Genomic DNA, 18,856 nt, shown 5'->3' on the forward strand with positions numbered 1-18,856 from the left:
TTTTTCTAATCTGTCTTAGTGTGATGAGAAATCCTAAATAAATGGAATAAGATCTTTCTTTTTTTTTCTTTGCATTTTCACATTTGTTCGTCCTACCTTTGCATGGAATTTGCTTCTGTTTTTCATTTTTACTATTTTCATTTTCAACAGTTAGAAAATGTTTTATATGAGTTTGGTTGTGGATAAAAAACCACTGTCGACAGAAGATTGGAGAGAGGATGTGCAGCAGCAGTGGCAGTCATGTGTCTCAACACAACCAGGTGGCAGCCACATCTGTGAATGGTCTGTCTAAGTAGAGAAACAAAAAAGGAACATTATTCTCACATTCATAGTGTAGAAGAGAGGAATAGTACAATCGTATAAGAGAGGAATGGTGCAATAGTGCAGTTCACTGGGAATAAATAAATGCCAAGCATCAATACTTACACTTTACACTTTGCTGTCGATGATGTCTGTACATTTCTTTCTTTCTTTTGTGGCAGAAAGCTTGCTTCAAATAGACATTAAGCTGATACATGTGGTGTCATTAGAGAGTCGTCCTTGAAAGACTGGCTGCAGGTTATGTTGGTAATGAGGTGGTAGGGATTTGCTGGAGTAATTTTATATGTCTGTAAATGGACCCAAACCAAGAGCCTGTGACTTAAATAAATGCAGCAGCGCTAAAGCAAGAGGTAACGGAGTAAAAGAAAAAGTGAGACACACAGTCCTTCAAACGGGCATATGTTTGTGAAATTTCTCCCACTAAAAATCTAGCTACATGAGTGAAATCCCTCTGTGCTCCACAAATGTTTTTGTTTTCTACACATTTAAGTCCATTCCTTTGGTTCCTCAGGTGTAACTTTTAAAGCAGATCAGTATGAAATAGGGAGCTGCATGCAGAGCGATACACATGGAGCATAGATGTAAGTGCAATTTTGTTGTTTAGGTAAGTCCAAGTCATATCTCAGCATATGTATTTTTACACTTTCAGTACTTTCACCTTGAATGACAGGTGAAATAAAGCAAACCTAAGACATGAAAAAGATAATATCCTGCTATATCTAACAGGTGATATGATTTGTCAGCTGATTGGCTGCTGATCACAGTTTAGCACCATTAGGAGCCTTTTGGGTTTTTTTGTTTTTTTCTTAACATCTGTCATCACAACAGCTGCCTCACTGCTTTTGTGCCAGTTCTATGTGGCATTTATTTGAAAATCCAGTGATTTAAAATTTCTCTCACAGTAGCGTACAGGCAAATTACTTCCACCGCTGTTATTTTCCAGGAACTTTAAATCGGCCCGGCTTGGAATCTGCAAAGGGAGCTAAGAGCTGAGCTAATGTTTTTACTTGTGCTGCAACATTTATAGGGGATATGAACTGTATTTGGACCCGCCTAAAGAAACATGCCCACTTTTGTATGTTTTGCCAGGGTACTTCTGAAAGTTTCAGTCACAAGGTAGCAAGGAAACAAGACTTTATCCCTCTCTTTTTTATTTGCCACGATTCCTCCCCTGTTAGAACAATTCATTATTCAACTGAATGAGATGAACAGAAATAAATGCCTCTACAAAAAAAAAAGAAAAAAAATCTATTTTGCCTTGTCTGTGTGATGGCACGCCGTACGTACGCTTAGATATTTTAGTTTTGTCTCTTGTGTTTTGATGCATGGGTTCCGCCTGTAGAATCTATTTGCATGTAAATTTTTACAATTCCCCCAGCATCAAACATTTACTATGATACATGTAGTGTATTTCACCAAAGAGACAAGGTGAGAGTGAATCTTGCTCAGAATGAGTCTGCTTGTTTCTTTGTGATTGTTTGTGTGGGCCTTCTTGTGTGTATCCGTGTCTGATGCAGACAGAAGGGAAGAGGGTGAAAAGGTGACACCAAGCATATTTACGCTGATATTAATTTATCTGATCTGTTTGTCCAATCTTTTCTGCTTCTTCAGGTCATCAAGAAAATTTCTCCATCTGTGATTTCAAGCACCATCCCTCCGTGCCCTTGAGGATTCTTGAGGTAAATGTCTGATAACTTTGGCCTTTTTTTTACATTTTCTGCTTAATAATAGTGAGCAATATCAGATTTGTTGAGTTTACAAAATATTCCTTCTTTAGAAAAATACCACAGCTTTGCACATGCTACCAAACATAGCTGTGTTATACAAGTATTATTTGTGGTATGCATTTTTCATTTATAGCACTACACAATTAAATCCATATTAACTATTCATTAATATCAGGCAGTCATATTAAACGGAGAAAATAGTCACCACATATGCTACTGAATGTTTTAAAACATAATGCATGTCTGTAAGCTTTTTATAATGGATACATAATGCATTGTATATGCTAAAGAGCACACACCTTCTTAATGTTGGCAATATCTCTCTACATCTATCTCCCTGATGCAATAACGTTCCTTGATATCGTATCCATTATCATACCTTATTTTATCCATGGAGAAGAAAAATCACACGACACATGAAGTTTTGAGTCTAGGGCAACATCCTTCATCCCCGATCAGGACAACCGGCAGATTAGAGCCACTCATTCAAATGCAAATTATATGTTCGTGTTTTGCACCAGTGACAAAGAGTGAAAAATAAGATTTGAATCTTGATATCAATTTGCAGAGACAAAGGGCAACCTGGGAGAATGTATATTGCAAACCCAAATGTTCCTGTAATGGTTTCACTGATTGTTCCAAAGCAAACAGCTGCAATGTGCTTCATCATGACACATAAGAATGAAAGAGCACTTGCATTCTAACTTTTTCCACCAACGTAAAGAAGAATATACTGTAAGTGTGTGCGTGTGTGCTTGTGTACATGTATTTGTATCTGCTGTTATTTACTTGATTGTCTCTAAGTGGGGAGCGGGATCAGTAGCTGGCCTTTCGCCAGATCCACTTAACTTCAGGAGGGGAAGCAGGACAAAAGCCATCAGGGAAGACAAGGACAAATCATCTTTAGATGAAGTGTTTTAAGTGCTCTGATTCTCCTCCCACGTCATCACTGTGAATTAGGTGCCCTCTGCTCACTGCTAAGGGGTGTCGAATATAAACAATGCCATGGGAACGGATGTTAAACGAATTAAAGTGGAAAACCATGAGGGTGTCTATCTTACGCGGCCTCGTAAATCTCGGTTCTCCTGCCATGCGCTATGCTGATGTTGTGCTCTGACAACCTGCCAGCTGAACTTAGAGGTGCTGCGTGCGGTGTGGTCTGGTCGATCCCATTCTTAGCAGTTTCAACCATGGCAGACATTCCAGGCAGAGCCATGTCTTTGTTTTATGCAAATCCATGCATATGAAGAATGGGGGGGGGGGGGGGGGGGGGGGGGGGGTGTGATGAGCAGTCTGGCCACGTAGCTCCAGGAGGACAAGCTGAGTGATGGAGACGGAGAGCCAGGTCTTGGTGTCCTTGCCTGGGGAAACAGTGTCCTGACTCGAGCCTGGACTGCCACCAGGACACTATGTCACTGCGCCTCTACCTAACTAATCCTAGAAGAAAAAGATTTTCCCAGGCACAAATGTATTTACGCCACAAGATGCAGAGCTGGTATGAAGATACTGTAAATAGAGGTTAACATTGGTATAAAACTACCTGCCAGTGTGCTTTTCCTGTGTGTTGTAAAGGTAGGCACAGCTCAGGGGATTGCCATGCAAAGAGACACTGGAGTTGAGAGCCCAGTAGGGAGCTGAAGGACCCAGAATATGCTGACAAAGATAAAATGCCAGGTGTGTGTATATGCAGTGTAAGAGGCTGTGAGAAAGTGCAAATATAGATTGGGGGGGGAAAGGTCTGTGTGTCTGTGTGTGTGTGTGTGTGTGTGTGTGTGTGTGTGAGTGTTTGTGCTCACATAAAGATACAGCATACAGTCATGTGACCATTGTATGACAACGTGGTTTGGGTGAAACCTACTGAAGCAGCATCACCCACATACCACAGCTCATCGCACTGTTCAATTTCCCATCTTATCAAGTGTCTTTCGTTTCTTCACATCTGTGTTTTTCCTCTGTGCAGTAAATTATGTTGTTTTTAAACTTCCCAAAACATCTTCTCTTGCCCACCCCTTCTTAGAGTTGCTTGTTAACGGTAATGGTTAGTAGGAGGCGAATCCGTCACAGTGTGCTCTATTTCTGGGTGCCAGGATGTTGGTCTCAGTCGTTGAGGGCAGATGAAATCGATCCAGATTAACCTGTCATGTGGGGGAGAAAATGAATGGGACAGAGGGGTGCAGAGGCCATGGAGAGAAGGGGGGCAGTGTGAAGTATAAAAACAACCTCCTCCATATGGGTCAAAAGTTGTGGGATGATTTATTCAAGACTGGGTGCTATCCCACCTTCCCCCCCTTCTATCTGCTCCACCTGCCTCTTGGAAAGGAGTGAGAAACTGGAGACTGTTCAGGAGGAGGTGACTATATTTAGCCTTGGTGACCAAAGACACTGTGGTCTAACTTTAAAGTTAAAAATACATATATCCATGTACAGTGAGATGGACACAGTTTGCGTCATCACAAGGCACCTATCACAAATTTGTCAGCTTGAAGTGACTCGTGAAGAACGAGTGCAAAGCAATGTGCAGCTTCCAATGGATGCCTTTTCATTAAAAGACTGTATGAGATTGAACTAAGTTTTAGTACCCCTGATTAAATTCATGCTATTAAAAGTTATCATGAAACAAAGATTTTACTTGTAATTGTGAAAATTATGTATCCTAAGAAAAATATGTGTGTGTGTGTTTGAGGGGGGGGGGGTTAGGGGGGCAAACAAATAAGCAAAAACAGAAGAAAAAGAATTGAGATTTATAGTTTCATTTGACTGTGAAGTGCTACTAGATTTAGCCTGTGTTTGGGCAGAGCTCCACTTTGCTAATTATTTTCCTGTGGCAGAGTTCTCAGCATGGCGCTCCTTTCTCACTCTGAGAAGAGAGACTCACTGGTAAGTGCTTAGTCAGCCCTACTCTGGGTGTGAGATACTGTTGAGTCTCTAGTGGACTGTAGGGAGGCAGAGCAGCGTGGGACCAAAGCCATGACAAGGTGAAGGCTTTAAAGTGAGGGCGGGCCCATCATCACCCATCAGTGAAAGGAAGAGAGATAATATATGAAAGTTGGGGACACTGAAAAAGAGTTCTGTTTAGTATACTCCTTATTCTGTACTGTTAAAAGTGTTATGGGAAATATCATTGCTGTGTTGTTTTGCTAGGTTCTTGATGCCTCTTGCAGAGGCCTGAAGAACCCAGACACTGAGCAAGAGCTGTTATAAAGCTCCATAAAGCCAGCGGCTTCACTCTTTATCAACTAGCAGTGGCATGGACTTTAAAATATATCAACACATCATCATCAGATTCAAGTTATGACTTGGTGGTTCTTGACTTGATCTCTGGAAATCCTGCCTGCGTTCTGTTTCTCTCTTCCCTCTCTATTTATATTCCAATGTCAAACTTGCCCTTCTTTCTATCGCTACTCCTCTTTATAGAGTGGCACACAGCTCCTCCTCTTCTGTCTGCCCCGCTATCCTCCAAATGACTCTCCTCCCAAACAAACTTAGCTTCCTTCCCCTCCCCTCTGTTCCCAGCGTCACTTTCCCTCCCTCCCTCCCTTCACCTCACACTGCACCTGCTACCCTCCCGCTTTCTGTTCCCTCTCCAAACGTCACTACTCTCCCTCCCCCTCTCCACTTCTATTCTCCCCCTCGTTAGCTTGATGAATGGCTTCACTGCAGGGAAAGTGCTGATTTTCATCCCTCTGTCTGATTTCTGCTGGCTGTTATTAATTTCAAACACTCAGAGAAAAGCAAGTGAGTCAATAAATAAGGAAATGAACACACTTCATCCTGCCATATAGCAGCTCTTGCAGTCATTCACCCAGGGTGCGGGTCCTCTGTGGAGGCCAAGTCTGCATTTACACTGATAGAGTTCAGGTCCCCTCCTGAATCACAACACGGCAACATATTTTTAAGGCAAGAATAAAAGTTGTCCAGTAGCACTGCATCATATCAAATGTTCCTGTAATATTTTTAGTATCTTGCTTCAACAGGGCTAGGGGGGAGACAGAATGGTACAAAGCTAATAGCTCTGAAGAGACTTCCAGTGTCTTCTCTCATCTTTTCTCTTTCACCCTATAGTGCACCATTTAAGAAATGTACACACAGAGTGAACAAAGAGGAGGAGAGAAAGAGAAGCAATGAGAAGTAACAGGCTAACAGAGTTATTGCTGTGCATTAAACAATGCTGTCGACGCTGTGTAGTTAGGGCCGTATGTCTAAGCGCACATTACTTACATTCCTGGCTTAATGCATTGTGCGTGCCTGCTAATGTCAAACACAAATAGCCTCCGAGAACAACACAATTCTCTCAGTTTCTTGCTGTCAAACAGGAAATTTCCAACCAAAAGTTACTTTTCTTTACTTTCTGTTTTCAGTTAAAATGCTAGGGTATTTAATCAGTCCAGGATCCCAGTAATGCATGCAGAGGGACAGATATTAGGCCTAAGATATTATCACACTGTTTACAAAGTGTTAAGACAAGCAATCAGGTGGGAGCTTTAGTAATGCACACACATCATTAGATGTTTAGTCTGTGCTCTAGAGCCACAAGCCACAGGGCTGTTTCTCTTGGCCATTAAAGCAATATTTGGTTTTACCTTAATAAACATACAGATTTTTTTGTAATTAGCTGATAGATTCCTGACACCTTACTAACTTTCAGCTTTATAGAGCTCCCAAGCTGAATCACTTCAGTGTTAAACAGTGTTGCAAGTGCAATTTAATGTTGTTGTTTTGCAGGCGTACGTTAGTCATAACTTGACTCGCCTGAACTTTTAGGCAGCATTTTATATTTAGCACACTTAATAGAAACTCACACATGGCTGCACAATGCACAGTCAGACAACTTGGACAATTTAGACAAAACTGATATTTCTCAAAACTGATAGTGAAAAAAAGAATACATCAGCTGATAAGATTAGGTGTATTTAAAAGATCATGAAGAAAACTGGGTGTTAAGTTAATTTTGCTAAACTGATAGAAACATATGGTGTGCGTGGACGCCAAAGCCCCTACCCCTCCTTTACGATGTAGGGACAGGAGTGCTGTAATAGAAGAAACAGTTAGAGCATTTAACACTTTGTAAATAAACATCGGGATTCTAAATGCAGTTCCATAACTAAACCAGAGGACATTTATGGGAGGTGAGAACAGACATAACATATTTTAACTGTGTATGTTTGAGAAAGTCCAGACTTGGTGTTCGGTCAGAGAAGAACCAAATAACATAATATAGAAAAGTGTGTGTGACCTAAAAGATTGTGTGTTTAATTTAAACAACAATAGGTTTTGCTTCTTTTTGCTTACACTGATTACAAATTATGTGGGAATGTATGGTGGAGGAAGATGAAAACAAAGCTGTAATAATTACTTAGCACTCTTCAGTTGCACCCTGTTAAAGATATGCAAACTTTGCTTTTATAAAGGGATGACATATGTACATGAGAGGAGAGGAGAGGAGAGCTGTATTAGTAGTAGCTGCAGGGGTAGTGGAGCCTGTATGTCTGCTTCATGGCTCTGTGAGCGCAGACATAACTATTGTGTTTACAAGGCTGAGTTGCTCTTACTGTTAAATTATCGAGGTGGGGGCGTGTTAAAAGAGGAGGAACAGAGGAAGGGGTGGGGAGGGGGTAAATATTTGTCCGTCTCTCATAGTTCTGGTTAACCAGGCTGAGGAATTCTCTTTGCATCTTATAATTACAGAATTTGGGTAGTGTCACTCTTGGAGAGTGCATGGCCTCAGAGACCTGAAAGAGGAGGCCCCTCTGACACAGCGTGGAGAACGAACCTTAAAGTGTGGAGGCGGGAGAGTGGCACGCTTCTGCGTCTCACTACTGTCAAAGAGGCTTGTGTCAGGAGATTACACCGTGAAGTTAAACACCGTGTTGGTCACTTTTTTCTTTTCATTTGCTCTCTTTTTATTTTGGCTTGGACCAGTGTGAGACCTTTCGGAAAGAATGTTGTGGCTGAGGCAAAAAAAAAAAACTAAAATGAAGAAAGAACCACAGTCCTAGTTTGCTCAGTCTTTCGCGGAACGGAGGAAGCTCTTTCCTCTCCCTCGTGCACAGCCCCATGTATTGAACAACATCTTCACTCCTCTTAGTTTTTATTCCTTCTTCCTCTCTGTGGCCTGATCATTAAAGGAGAGGGATGAGTTCACAGCTGATAGTGTCTGGTTGCAAGAAGCGGACAACGGTATAGGATGACATTATCGGAAGCGGCTGCATATAGATGCTAAGACCAAAAAAAAGACACAAACAGAAAGAGAATATTATGGCGTACTTCTCTCAGTATAAACGTCTGTCTGCTTGAATTACAGTAATGACCCCTGACAAACCATAATAAGACACATGGATCTCTATGGATACAAGCCATGACCAAAGGAATGGCTCTCTGTTTACTTTCCATTTTGACATTCTGGAGTATGAGACTCTTGTTAGCAAAAACTAAAACATGATTAGTTTCCTGTTCTCTTCTAAAACTAATAATACACTACACACACACACACACACACACACACACACACACACACACACACACACACACACACACACACACACACACACACACACACACAGGGAAAAACACACACACACAGAGAGGCACACAAACACACACACAAACCCATATGAATAAAAGAAAGAATATTAGTAACTTACAGCCAAGTATGGCACAACTGTTATTAGTGAGAGAGATGTGTAAGGAGGGTGATGGAGAGGGACGAAGCTTACCCTCTGTCTCTGTGGCTGAAGTGGAATAGTTGTGGTGACGGGTTGTGACAGCCGAGGGAACGAGGGAGCAGGAGGGGAATATCACTCCAAAAATCCCCAGGATACAGGGAGGGAAGAGTAATTTAGAATGAATGGCCTGCCGTATGCTCTCGAGCAGTTCCTCTTGTCTTTCTCACTTATGGATATAGAATTGCATGTGGACAAGTCTTTTTCTATCTCCTTCTCTAACACACACACACATGCGAACACACACGCGCTTGCGTAATAGATATTTACTCTATGAATTCTTGCATTAACTCTCTAGTCACTAGATTATCATAATGATTCAGCCAATAAGTATTAATACTGGCTCCTTCGCTGGATCCCTCGGGTCAAAATTAGACATACATCACACATATGCCACACCAGAATGAGATGCGCACAAGTCCTGTACACTGACTCTCATTTCCTTCCGTCGTCTCTTGATAGTATCCCTAATAGACCTCTCTCCCAGTGGCACACTGCTGTTGCAACATTCACCTACTATTGCTTTAATGAGATGTCTGCGCCTGTATGAGTGTGTGCGCATATGTCTGTGTGTGCCTGAGAAAGAAAGATGTTAGCGATCCTTGCGGCCCTGTTTATCTCTACGCTTGTGTTGGAGTAGAGGGAGGTCAGAAGCAGGGCTGCTTGTATCCATCTCCATTCCCATGGCTGCTCTGTCACAGGCACAGTGGTCACAGGAGAATGAAAAGACTATGGATTTTTTCTCCTCCTCCCTACACTCACCAGAGTAGGAAGATTAGGCAGAAGATGAGCACAGCCTGGCCCATTCAAAGCAGCTTTAAGCCCAACACTGGAAGCATCTGACCTGAGTTCTCTGGTTCATGGAGCACAAGTACACACAAGACATGCATTCGCGCACGCACACATGCACAAATCAACCAGGGAAAGATTTCTTGGTTTACTTTTCCGGTTCAGAGCTTGGTCACATGGTGTCTGGGTGTTAAATGCTGACATTGTGGCCTGTGTACATTAAGATGCTATAAGCACACGCAAGTGCACACACCTAAAACACTGAGAAATAAGCCTTCGCACTCCCTGCTCAGCAGCCCCAGATGGAGGCTGACAGTTGCATGTGCATAAAAAGATATTTTTAGGGAAAACTTAATAGACAATAAGGTGAAGCGAGTCAGGAAAAAAGAGGGGAAGGAGGGGGCATCCACTCATAGGCAAACAGTAATAGGGAGATAAAATTCAAAGCTCTGCAGCTCTCACTAGCAATTAAAATAATTTCCGTATAATTTGAGAAAGGCCTGACCCGCCTTATCGGTTTCCAGATAAGTCTCCTCCTCCTTCTCCTCTTCTTCACCCAAATGCAGAGGGCCTGATGACTGAAAACTGACAGCGCACTGATAACCACCGCCATATGGGCTCCCTCTTCTCTGCTCAACTCATTTCACTTGCTGCTCTTCCCTCTGCACAAACACTTAAAGATGCAGGCACACAGTCACACATGCAAACACGAAGCAAGCGCCATGATCAAAAGCTTCCCTTGTTTCTTGTTTTATTGTGGTGTGTGTCCATGCGCGTGTAATTTGTATCATTTCATATTCTTTGTTTTGCACCTGGGTGGAGAAGAAAAAACGTTAAGCATTTGTTTCTTTTAACTGAATGGAAATTCTGATTGAGAAAAAAGCGTAAGATTGAAAGAGCGAAGCATATTCTAGAGAAAGTGTGGGTGAGCGAAGCGAAACTAAACAGGGCCTGAAACCTGATGCCGTCTCTGTTTACGGGGGTTTTGTGTAAAAGTATATATACTATATTAGATAAAACTAATGTTGTGGGCAAACGTGGACTGCAAAAATTAAGCTTGCCCGAATGACATATAGATGAGGCATCATTTAAATATCTTTCACCGGACTTGATTAGAGCGCTTAGAGTGGCGACGAGTAACTGTAACTACTTCACACCTAGCAGATGTATTGCTGGGGACAGGCAGTGTCAAGTTACAATATATTTATATTAACTAATATATATTCCAACATAGATTAAAATAAGTTGTGGTTAAAAGCTGGTTTTTGATACTGTGTTTCACCTGGGTTGAGTGCTTTGTTCTGCTGTGTGTGGGAAAAGATTCTTACATTGCTAAAAACTGACACAGATACACATACAGTGACACAACATGCAGAGGAGAGGAGAGAAACTAGTGTGGTTGTAAAAGATGCAAATAAAACAAACTGTGCACGTACTTTAAATAAGCCAAAGAACAGAAGTCAGAAATTTGTTTACGTGTGTTATTTTTTTAATTTACTTTTTGTTGGGTTTTTTTCATTCCTTCAATAATTTGGATGATTAGTTCTTAAGAAAGTTACAACTTGAACACGCCCATTTTAACAGGAACTTCTGATGACAATTTAACGTGAAAGTGCATTAAACCTGACTTGAGTAAACGGGTGCCACCGCAATATGGCACCCATTTGGGAAGCCAGTAAGTAAGGGTTCCAGTATTCTAGTGATGGTTCTGCAAATATGAACTAAGTTCCTCACGTACAAGCTACATGGGAATCACTGTGGTCAAACTGTTGACACTCTTCTTGGTAGATGATAGGATGTGACAACTGACTACAGACTTTTTGCTACTTTACATAAACAGTTGTGGTGGGAAATGGTCAGTGGCAGTTATGGCTTGTGTGTCACAATGTGTCAAGTAGGCTGGTCTCAGATGGCCCATTTGGGTCATGTGTGAAACAGTGATGTGACACTATTATTCACGAATGGTGTTTAAACCACAAGCATCTGTAAGTGTGTGATCTGCAAAAGAGAGATCTCGGTTTTTCCAAGAAACAACAGTTTAGATTAGGTGTCATTTGGTGTGCTTTATTTAAAATCAATGTGGGATTTTTTTTTTTAAAGGCGGTTACAGATTTAAAGAATGTGCTCTTGTGCATTGGGATGTTTGTGTATCTTTTTTACCTGTGTGTGCAGCGCAAGCCTCGAAGTTGGTAACATGTCTGAATCATTTGGGAGGTTGTGCTGTCACGGACGCACAGAGGGCAACGTTCCAGTGAACAGGAGGTGGGTGCAGTGACATAAGCGGGACGCAGTACATCTACTATACGCGATGCTCTCACAACACCTACATATGGAGGGGTCAAGGACATGCACACGCTAAGTAATGCATATACACTATCGTGAGATGTAATTTATTTTACATAACACTGACTATTTTGAAGACCAATTTCAAGACAAATTCTGTGCAACATTTCTTTGCACCATTATACTGCATTTAAAGTGAATACAATTTTTTTTCTAGTCTCTGAACAGATACAGTACAATAAAGAGCGAGTCTGGTTTCATATACTTGGCAGCATCCTGCGCACACACTGTGTGCGTGCTGTAAATAGCCAGAGTGTGTCGTGCATCTCTGCTGTGTTTGGACCTATTTTAGAGCTGACACAGGAAACAGGGCCATTCTGACAGCCACCCTGCCAGCCGGTACTGCACACAGCAGCCCAGGAACCTTCTGTCACACACACAAACACTCACACACATAGACACACACACACACACACACACAGTCATACACACAGAAAAACTAGAAGTTTTTCATGTTAACAACCTGCCAGTCCTTAATCCACCTCATAGGCTTCCACAAATCATTTAATGTCCTCTTTAAGGACACATTTTTGTGTTCACCTGTGTTTTGTTTTTGGGGTTTTTTGCAGTTCAACAATAAAGACCTTCAACAAAAGCCCTGGACCCCCGTTCTCAAACATCTCCCATCACATCTTAATTACTATCAATTTCAAACCTTGCAGTACAGAAGTGATTTCACATCTGAATCAACTAGAAAAAAAATAGCTTCTGTGTTACAGATCCTTGCATAATATCAAGAAAAACGATAACTCTGGCAGAGAGAAGCTCAGTTACTCAAGACACAGGTTTCTGCTTTCAGCTACATGAGACAGCTGGAGATCCAGTCCACAGTTAATTTAAAGTTCATTCGTGTTGTTCAGTGTGTTTGCTATTCTGCTTCCTTGTTCCTGCACCGTCCTATTTTTTCATATATCCACCAGGGTGATGTAATTTAATTCAGCATCTTTGTAATTCATTCATTTGGTAAATATTTTGAGGGACTTAGTAATATAGAGGCACAGACTGCGGGAGTTTAAAACCTAAATTAAGCTGCATCTCAGTGATATGACAGTGCTAGCTCATTTAGAGACAGTTAGTATACAGACATAAATGCCTCTTCAAAGGCTGCTGCAGAGTCCCACTCACCAGCCTCTCATGTTTGGGGTGGAAGATAAATTCTGCAGGCTGCTTCTGCCTTCCTGTGTAATTATGTGCACGGTGATGTGCCTTTACAGCCTGCCTAACAGTCGGAAATTATCTCCCGGAAATGAAGTCCAATTAATTGTGGCACTTTGCAGGCGTACATGTGTGCAGAAACACTGTAATGACACTTAACGGGAAATTGGCTCCTGTTGAAATATTTAATAAATAACTTGCGAGGTGAAACAACCTCATATGATACTGACAAACGTAGCTTGTTCTTTTGGTTTTTTCTACACACACAGACACGCATACACTTCAATTTAACAAATTTCTCAGTTGCTTGGTGTAAGGCATCACACTAACCGGTAGTTAAAAAGACGCATACTATGTAAACGTATCACAGTTTTTCCTGTGGACCTTTGTCACATGTCACCCATTTCTTTTTCGCCTCATGTTTCCAGTCACTGCCTGCTGCCAGCTACTGAAGAGAAGAAAAATGCCTGAATTTATCATTTTTTTAAAGAAAAATTAAAAAAAAAATAGGTAGATTTTTTTTTTTGACCTACACGTGGCTTTACAGTATCGATCCAACCTAAAATGAAAAGGTCTATAAATGGAAACAGCAGTCTTTTAGGGTCAGTGACACACCGTGTCACGCCACAGCAGCTCTCTATTGTAGGGCACAGTGTGTTGAGTCAGCACTTTTCAGAGAATAGCACCTTTTGTTTTTGTCTCTGGGAGTCTGGGTGTTCTGCCCAGAATCACCGTCCAGACACAAGCCATTCGGGAATTCGATTTTTCTTTCTAATAAAAAAAGAGATTTGTTTCTTATTATGCTCATTTTTTTAGTTGCTCTCTGAATATATTTGAAGTTTTAATTCACTTTTGACATAGAATATTCCCCCTGTGATTTCTTATTTCTGAAATTATGTGATTACTAAATGTACAGCAAACAGTTACTTTCTGTACTCTCATACAAAAGCTGTTGGAGTGGATTTGGTTGATTGCTCAAGCACTCCTCAGCAGCAACGTTTTACAGGAAGTGAGTGGATTTGAACGCCCATGCATCTGATCATCATCATAATTGGCTTCAGATTAGCTGCGACATTCCTTTAAAAGTTGATGTGTTCACCTAATTTAAAAATTCCCATCCTACAAGACAAGTTTTCTCAAATGTGTATGAAAGGATGCGTGAGTTTACATTCACCTCTACATGTTTATAACACTAAATGACATTAGGGCCATTGTGATCTGCTTGGTTACACATAATAGAGTGTATCTGGCCAGCGTGTGAGTCTGTCAATATGTGTGTGTGTGTCTCTCTCAGTGTGTAAAGACCCGTTCAGCTCGGCAGTATGGCACATAAATGGCCACAGAGGGGTGCGAGTGTCAGCCAGAACGCGTGCTTGGCAAGCACAGAGCTATGCTATTAGCAAGCGCTAACAGTTTTATTATTAGAAAATAAACGGTGCGCTGCAAAACTCTGAATGTTATTAGCACCTCACCATCTGGGTCTGACAGCTGTGTTCAGCCACCATCATGGCTGTTCTGCTAAAGGCTATATCTGAAATCGCCACTCTTTATCTACAGCACTTTCACAGTCGTCCTGTGTCTGTCAGTTTCCTCTCTTTCTCACATTATCTCTTTTTCTTCCTCTTGTTGTTTTTCTTGCAGACATGAAGATGGGTAGATAATTCGCCAGCGCAAACTCTTGATTTCTCACACTGAAAGAATTCAAACATTTTTTATTATATCAATAGAGGTTTTGTTAGTCCTGTGTTTCAAAGTGTTTCACTAAGATTTAATTTAAATAAGAAAAAAAAAAACCTAAACCAAAACCACAGGAAGAATTCTGCTCTCACAGAAACTCAGTCCTTGACTATTGTTCTATTTTATATAAAACATGTTTTACACACAACAGACAAAAAGAGCGTGGAAACAATAAGTCTCATAATGCTTTGTTAAAAGAGACATACTGTCTGTGCTTGCTTGTGCGCGACTTCTTGCACACTAAAATGTGTTCCCTTTTTGTAAGTGCTTGAAAGTGTGTCTGCAGGGATACCTTTAGATTTCTTTCCCCCGCATGTGTGTTTTTCCCTCCTTGATCACACAGCTTCTGCAAGGCTTTATTTAAACAGATAACCTGCTACTAGAAGCCCCCAGCACCCCCCCAAAACCTCCTAAGTCCTCTCCTGGCCTTCCAGTCTTTAACAACAACCCCCATCGAAAGGAGACACCTCCAGAAATTAGCACTCTTATTGCAGACACTGCAGAAAAGCCTACCCTCCAGTGTTTCTCTTTCTCGAGCAGAAAATACTTTTCTCCACTAAAACAGGCCAACTGCTTCTAGGCGTGCATCTCCTGTGCCCGACCTAATCTACATGCATACTTACCTTCCTTTATACTTATGGGCGTCGCTACCGAGAAGCGTGAAGGACTCTGGATGGCATAAGAATCTATTTCACATATAGATGCACAGGGCTTGCGCACAGGAATAGGAAAGAGAGCAAGGAAATAGGAAATATGTTTTCAATTTCACTCACCCTCCATTGTATTGTGCCACGGTTATCCGCTGTCTAATTCTATTTGTTTAAGTGTTCCTTCACTGTCTGGTGGGTTTAAAGAACAGCGTCAAATAAGCTATACAAAGAAAAAAAGTGGATGATAATAATTCATTATTTTATTTTAAATGCGATTCTTTCATTTACACAAGCAGCACATATTGAAAAATCCACAGCATGGGTTTTAGATAAGCTAAGAGGTGTCCAGTACACCTCTTAAAATTGATTGAGATGGACTCAACTTTTCTTCTCTGTCCAGGTAAAAGTGGTTTATTTTTAAATCTTCAAAAGCAAGTCTTCAGGATTCAGTTTTGGTACAAAAACTTGGCTTTAATTTGTAATAATTGTGGGAAATGACATATGGATGCAAGATAGAGAGCAATTTATACAGACTTTAAATGAGTAGTGAGCAAGTGAGTCATTCTGGCAGAAGAAAAAGACAATATTTGGCTCTGGACTTGTTCAAATAAGTTACACAGCACTGACAGTATGCTTGTATTTTCTTCAGCAGTATGGTCTAAACAAACAGCTTTTGAAACGCTATCAGACACAGGGAAAGCAAGCACACTCATTTCACACTGCCTGAGGTTTGCAAAAGGACCATTTTGTTTTGATGGTGTGTGCGTTTGTATTTCTATGCAGCTAAACACATCTGTGTGCAACGTGGTAACACACTTGACTTGAGCCTGACCACAAATCATAGTGATGGTTGGTGAGCACCACATAAGAGAACAGAAATGAAGCAGATAAGATTTGAGATCAAACAGACCTTCCCCAGTCGAAACTCCCCTCAAGGGGCAGCACGGCTACAAAGTGCTACTTAGTGTATGTCTCATTTAGTGGAGCCACTACTGCAACCACTAACGAGGTGATAACACAGACAGATGATAAGTTATTAGGAAAATGAAATAACACCTGTTAAGTCACTTTTCTTTGCTTTCTCTGTCTCTCTCTTTCTCCCCATTATTGTGTCATTGTGCAGTATTTAATGGCATCTTTCAGAATAAATTCTGTGTATAAATACAGACTGTGATTTCAGTACTTTAGTGACAACATAGAATGCTGGTCTGAACTGAGATCTAAGCTCAATTGGTCCAAACACAGCAGACAATTGGCCTCCGAGGACAGATGAGGAATGGCATTGATGAGAGGTTTTTGTCACTGGCTGGGAGCCAGAACTTAATGTGGATAGTGGAGTATTTGAGTTTGACAGGACTGAACGCTGTTTGTCTGACAGCTTACTGCCGCATATCTAACTCTAGATAATATCCAAAACCACTTCTGCCCCTTGTGCTCCCCAGTAGCTTCTTCTTGTTTTTTTTTTTTTTAAATGCATGCTGAGATTTTCCCTCTCCTCTATATTCCACATATCGGTGTAATTGGTGTAATTCTCATCTTTAGTTTCCAACACACTCCAGCAAATGAAAAGGTCTCAGTTTCACTACAACCTAAGTGTAGCATATTCCAAGTCTAAACATGCACATATACAGGAGCACGTACTGCTGCACAGATTCATGCGTTGTAAAATTATGAATGAATTTGTGGAATAAGTCTGCTAAAGCGAGCCCTTGTGAGAAAACTATAAGAATGTGCCAAATAAAAGGGGTTGGGAACCAGTGCTGTTAATATCGTTGTCTATGTGTGAACTGCTATCCCTCCAGTTTTTGTTAACTCTCCCCTCTGTTGCTGTTTAATGTATCAGAGGTAGCCACCATCCTTCTAAGAACTGGGTTTTGGCTGACTCTATTAATGGCAGAGTGACAGAATCAAAGGCGGCTTTATAACCGTTATCCCCCTGTTGACAGCCAAATTGTTCTGTCAGAGAAATCCTGACTTATCTTATCCATTGTTCCTGTGGTACAAATTCAACCACAAAGCAATGGATACAATAGCACACTCTTACACTTTAAATAACTTGAATTCAGCATCCTCTCCTTTTGTGTTTCTTTTTTGCAGTGTAATACTCTAAAGACATTTAGGATTTCAAAGAGGACAGATTTGATAACTTGCATCTCTGCTGGAGGAAATGTGCAGAGTGTGCGTGCGGGTATGAAGGGCGATGTATGTTGCGAGTAGTGGATTGAGAAAATGTTATTACATAAATGGACTATGCAAGACAAAGACGCTGATATTATCATAATTAAAAGTGAGCAGCACCATATGGTGAGGGAAAGAAAGCAGCTCATAAACAATCAAATTGAAAGCCTCTTGGTAAAAGAGAGGTAGAAGAACAGACAAAGTCTGAATGTACACTTTTCTATAACCTTCTCCTCTCCTCATCTCTTCTCATCCTCTATGTGAGTGCATGCTTGGTCAGTGCCCTGGTCTGCTAGGGGTCTACAGTATGCTCCAGGAATAGTCCAGTCACGTGGACGCACTGTGGGATCTGTTCCCCTGGCAGGAAGCTGTTATATGGTTACAGTTATTTTTGTTGTCTGTCTGGGGATAGTTTTTACTGCGCTCCAGAGGATCAATAATTGTCATAAAAGGACTGCGTCACCTGGTGCCTTCTTTGAGCAGGGCATTGAGGCGATGTGTGTCTGCGTGTTTACGTGTTTGCAAGTATACACTGTGGGCAGGTATGAATGGGTGAAATGCTTGGGTGTTTGTATATTAACTTAAGAAGGGAGAGGGGTCTGTCGATCTAAGCGTGTGAAAAATTGTGAAATGTGTTTGTTACGTGAGAGGAAATGAGCTGCAGACAGTGTGGTATCCGTGGTTATGAGATGTTTTTTAGATGTGTTACATTTGATATATAAGGATGAGGTGACATGGGTCAGTCAGTGTGTTGGTGAATTTGACCACAGCGTGCACTTTTGTGATGGTTTCATACTTGCGATAACAGTACATATTGCCCTTTACCTCTTTGACCTCTTGTGTCTGTCTGCACTTTTTTTTGTCTAGAAGGCCACACCACATCCCCGTCTGTAGCATGTCTGCCAAGTATCTGTGTCTCTCTTATAACTTGTCTACTGTATACAGTATATGTACCACCACAGCCCTGAAGCTGAAGTCAGCCCTGGGGACTCAGAGAGGAGGTCCTATAACGGCACAGGCAACGGAAGCTGGCTTCTAGCTAATTGGTTCCTGTGTTAGCGGCACACAGAGACGGTGTCAGACTCAGCACTTTCCCCCCTCGTTCCCTCTCCTTTTCCCTTTCTCCATCCATCCATCCCTCCCTGCCTGCCAGCCACAGATGCCGCACATTTAACATCCCTTCAGGACACATTCATGAGCTAATATGTGCATTGCTTGATGCCTGTGTGCTGTGTGT

The 18,856-nt window shown here is 41.4% G+C and overlaps 1 protein-coding gene across 1 annotated transcript in view; it reads left to right on the forward strand.

The window, feature by feature from the left end:
- Nucleotides 1-18,856, forward strand: part of mafa (MAF bZIP transcription factor a) — a 76,179-nt gene that overhangs the window by 6,878 nt on the left and 50,445 nt on the right. Inside the window, exon 2 of the mRNA XM_004539408.4 lies at nucleotides 1,933-2,000. Within this exon, the coding sequence (XP_004539465.1) occupies nucleotides 1,933-1,960 (28 nt within the window). The 3' untranslated portion in view covers nucleotides 1,961-2,000. The remainder of the gene's footprint in view (nucleotides 1-1,932; nucleotides 2,001-18,856) is intronic.

This window comes from Maylandia zebra, linkage group LG1, assembly GCF_041146795.1.
Source record: "Maylandia zebra isolate NMK-2024a linkage group LG1, Mzebra_GT3a, whole genome shotgun sequence".
NCBI classification, from domain to species: domain Eukaryota; kingdom Metazoa; phylum Chordata; class Actinopteri; order Cichliformes; family Cichlidae; genus Maylandia; species Maylandia zebra.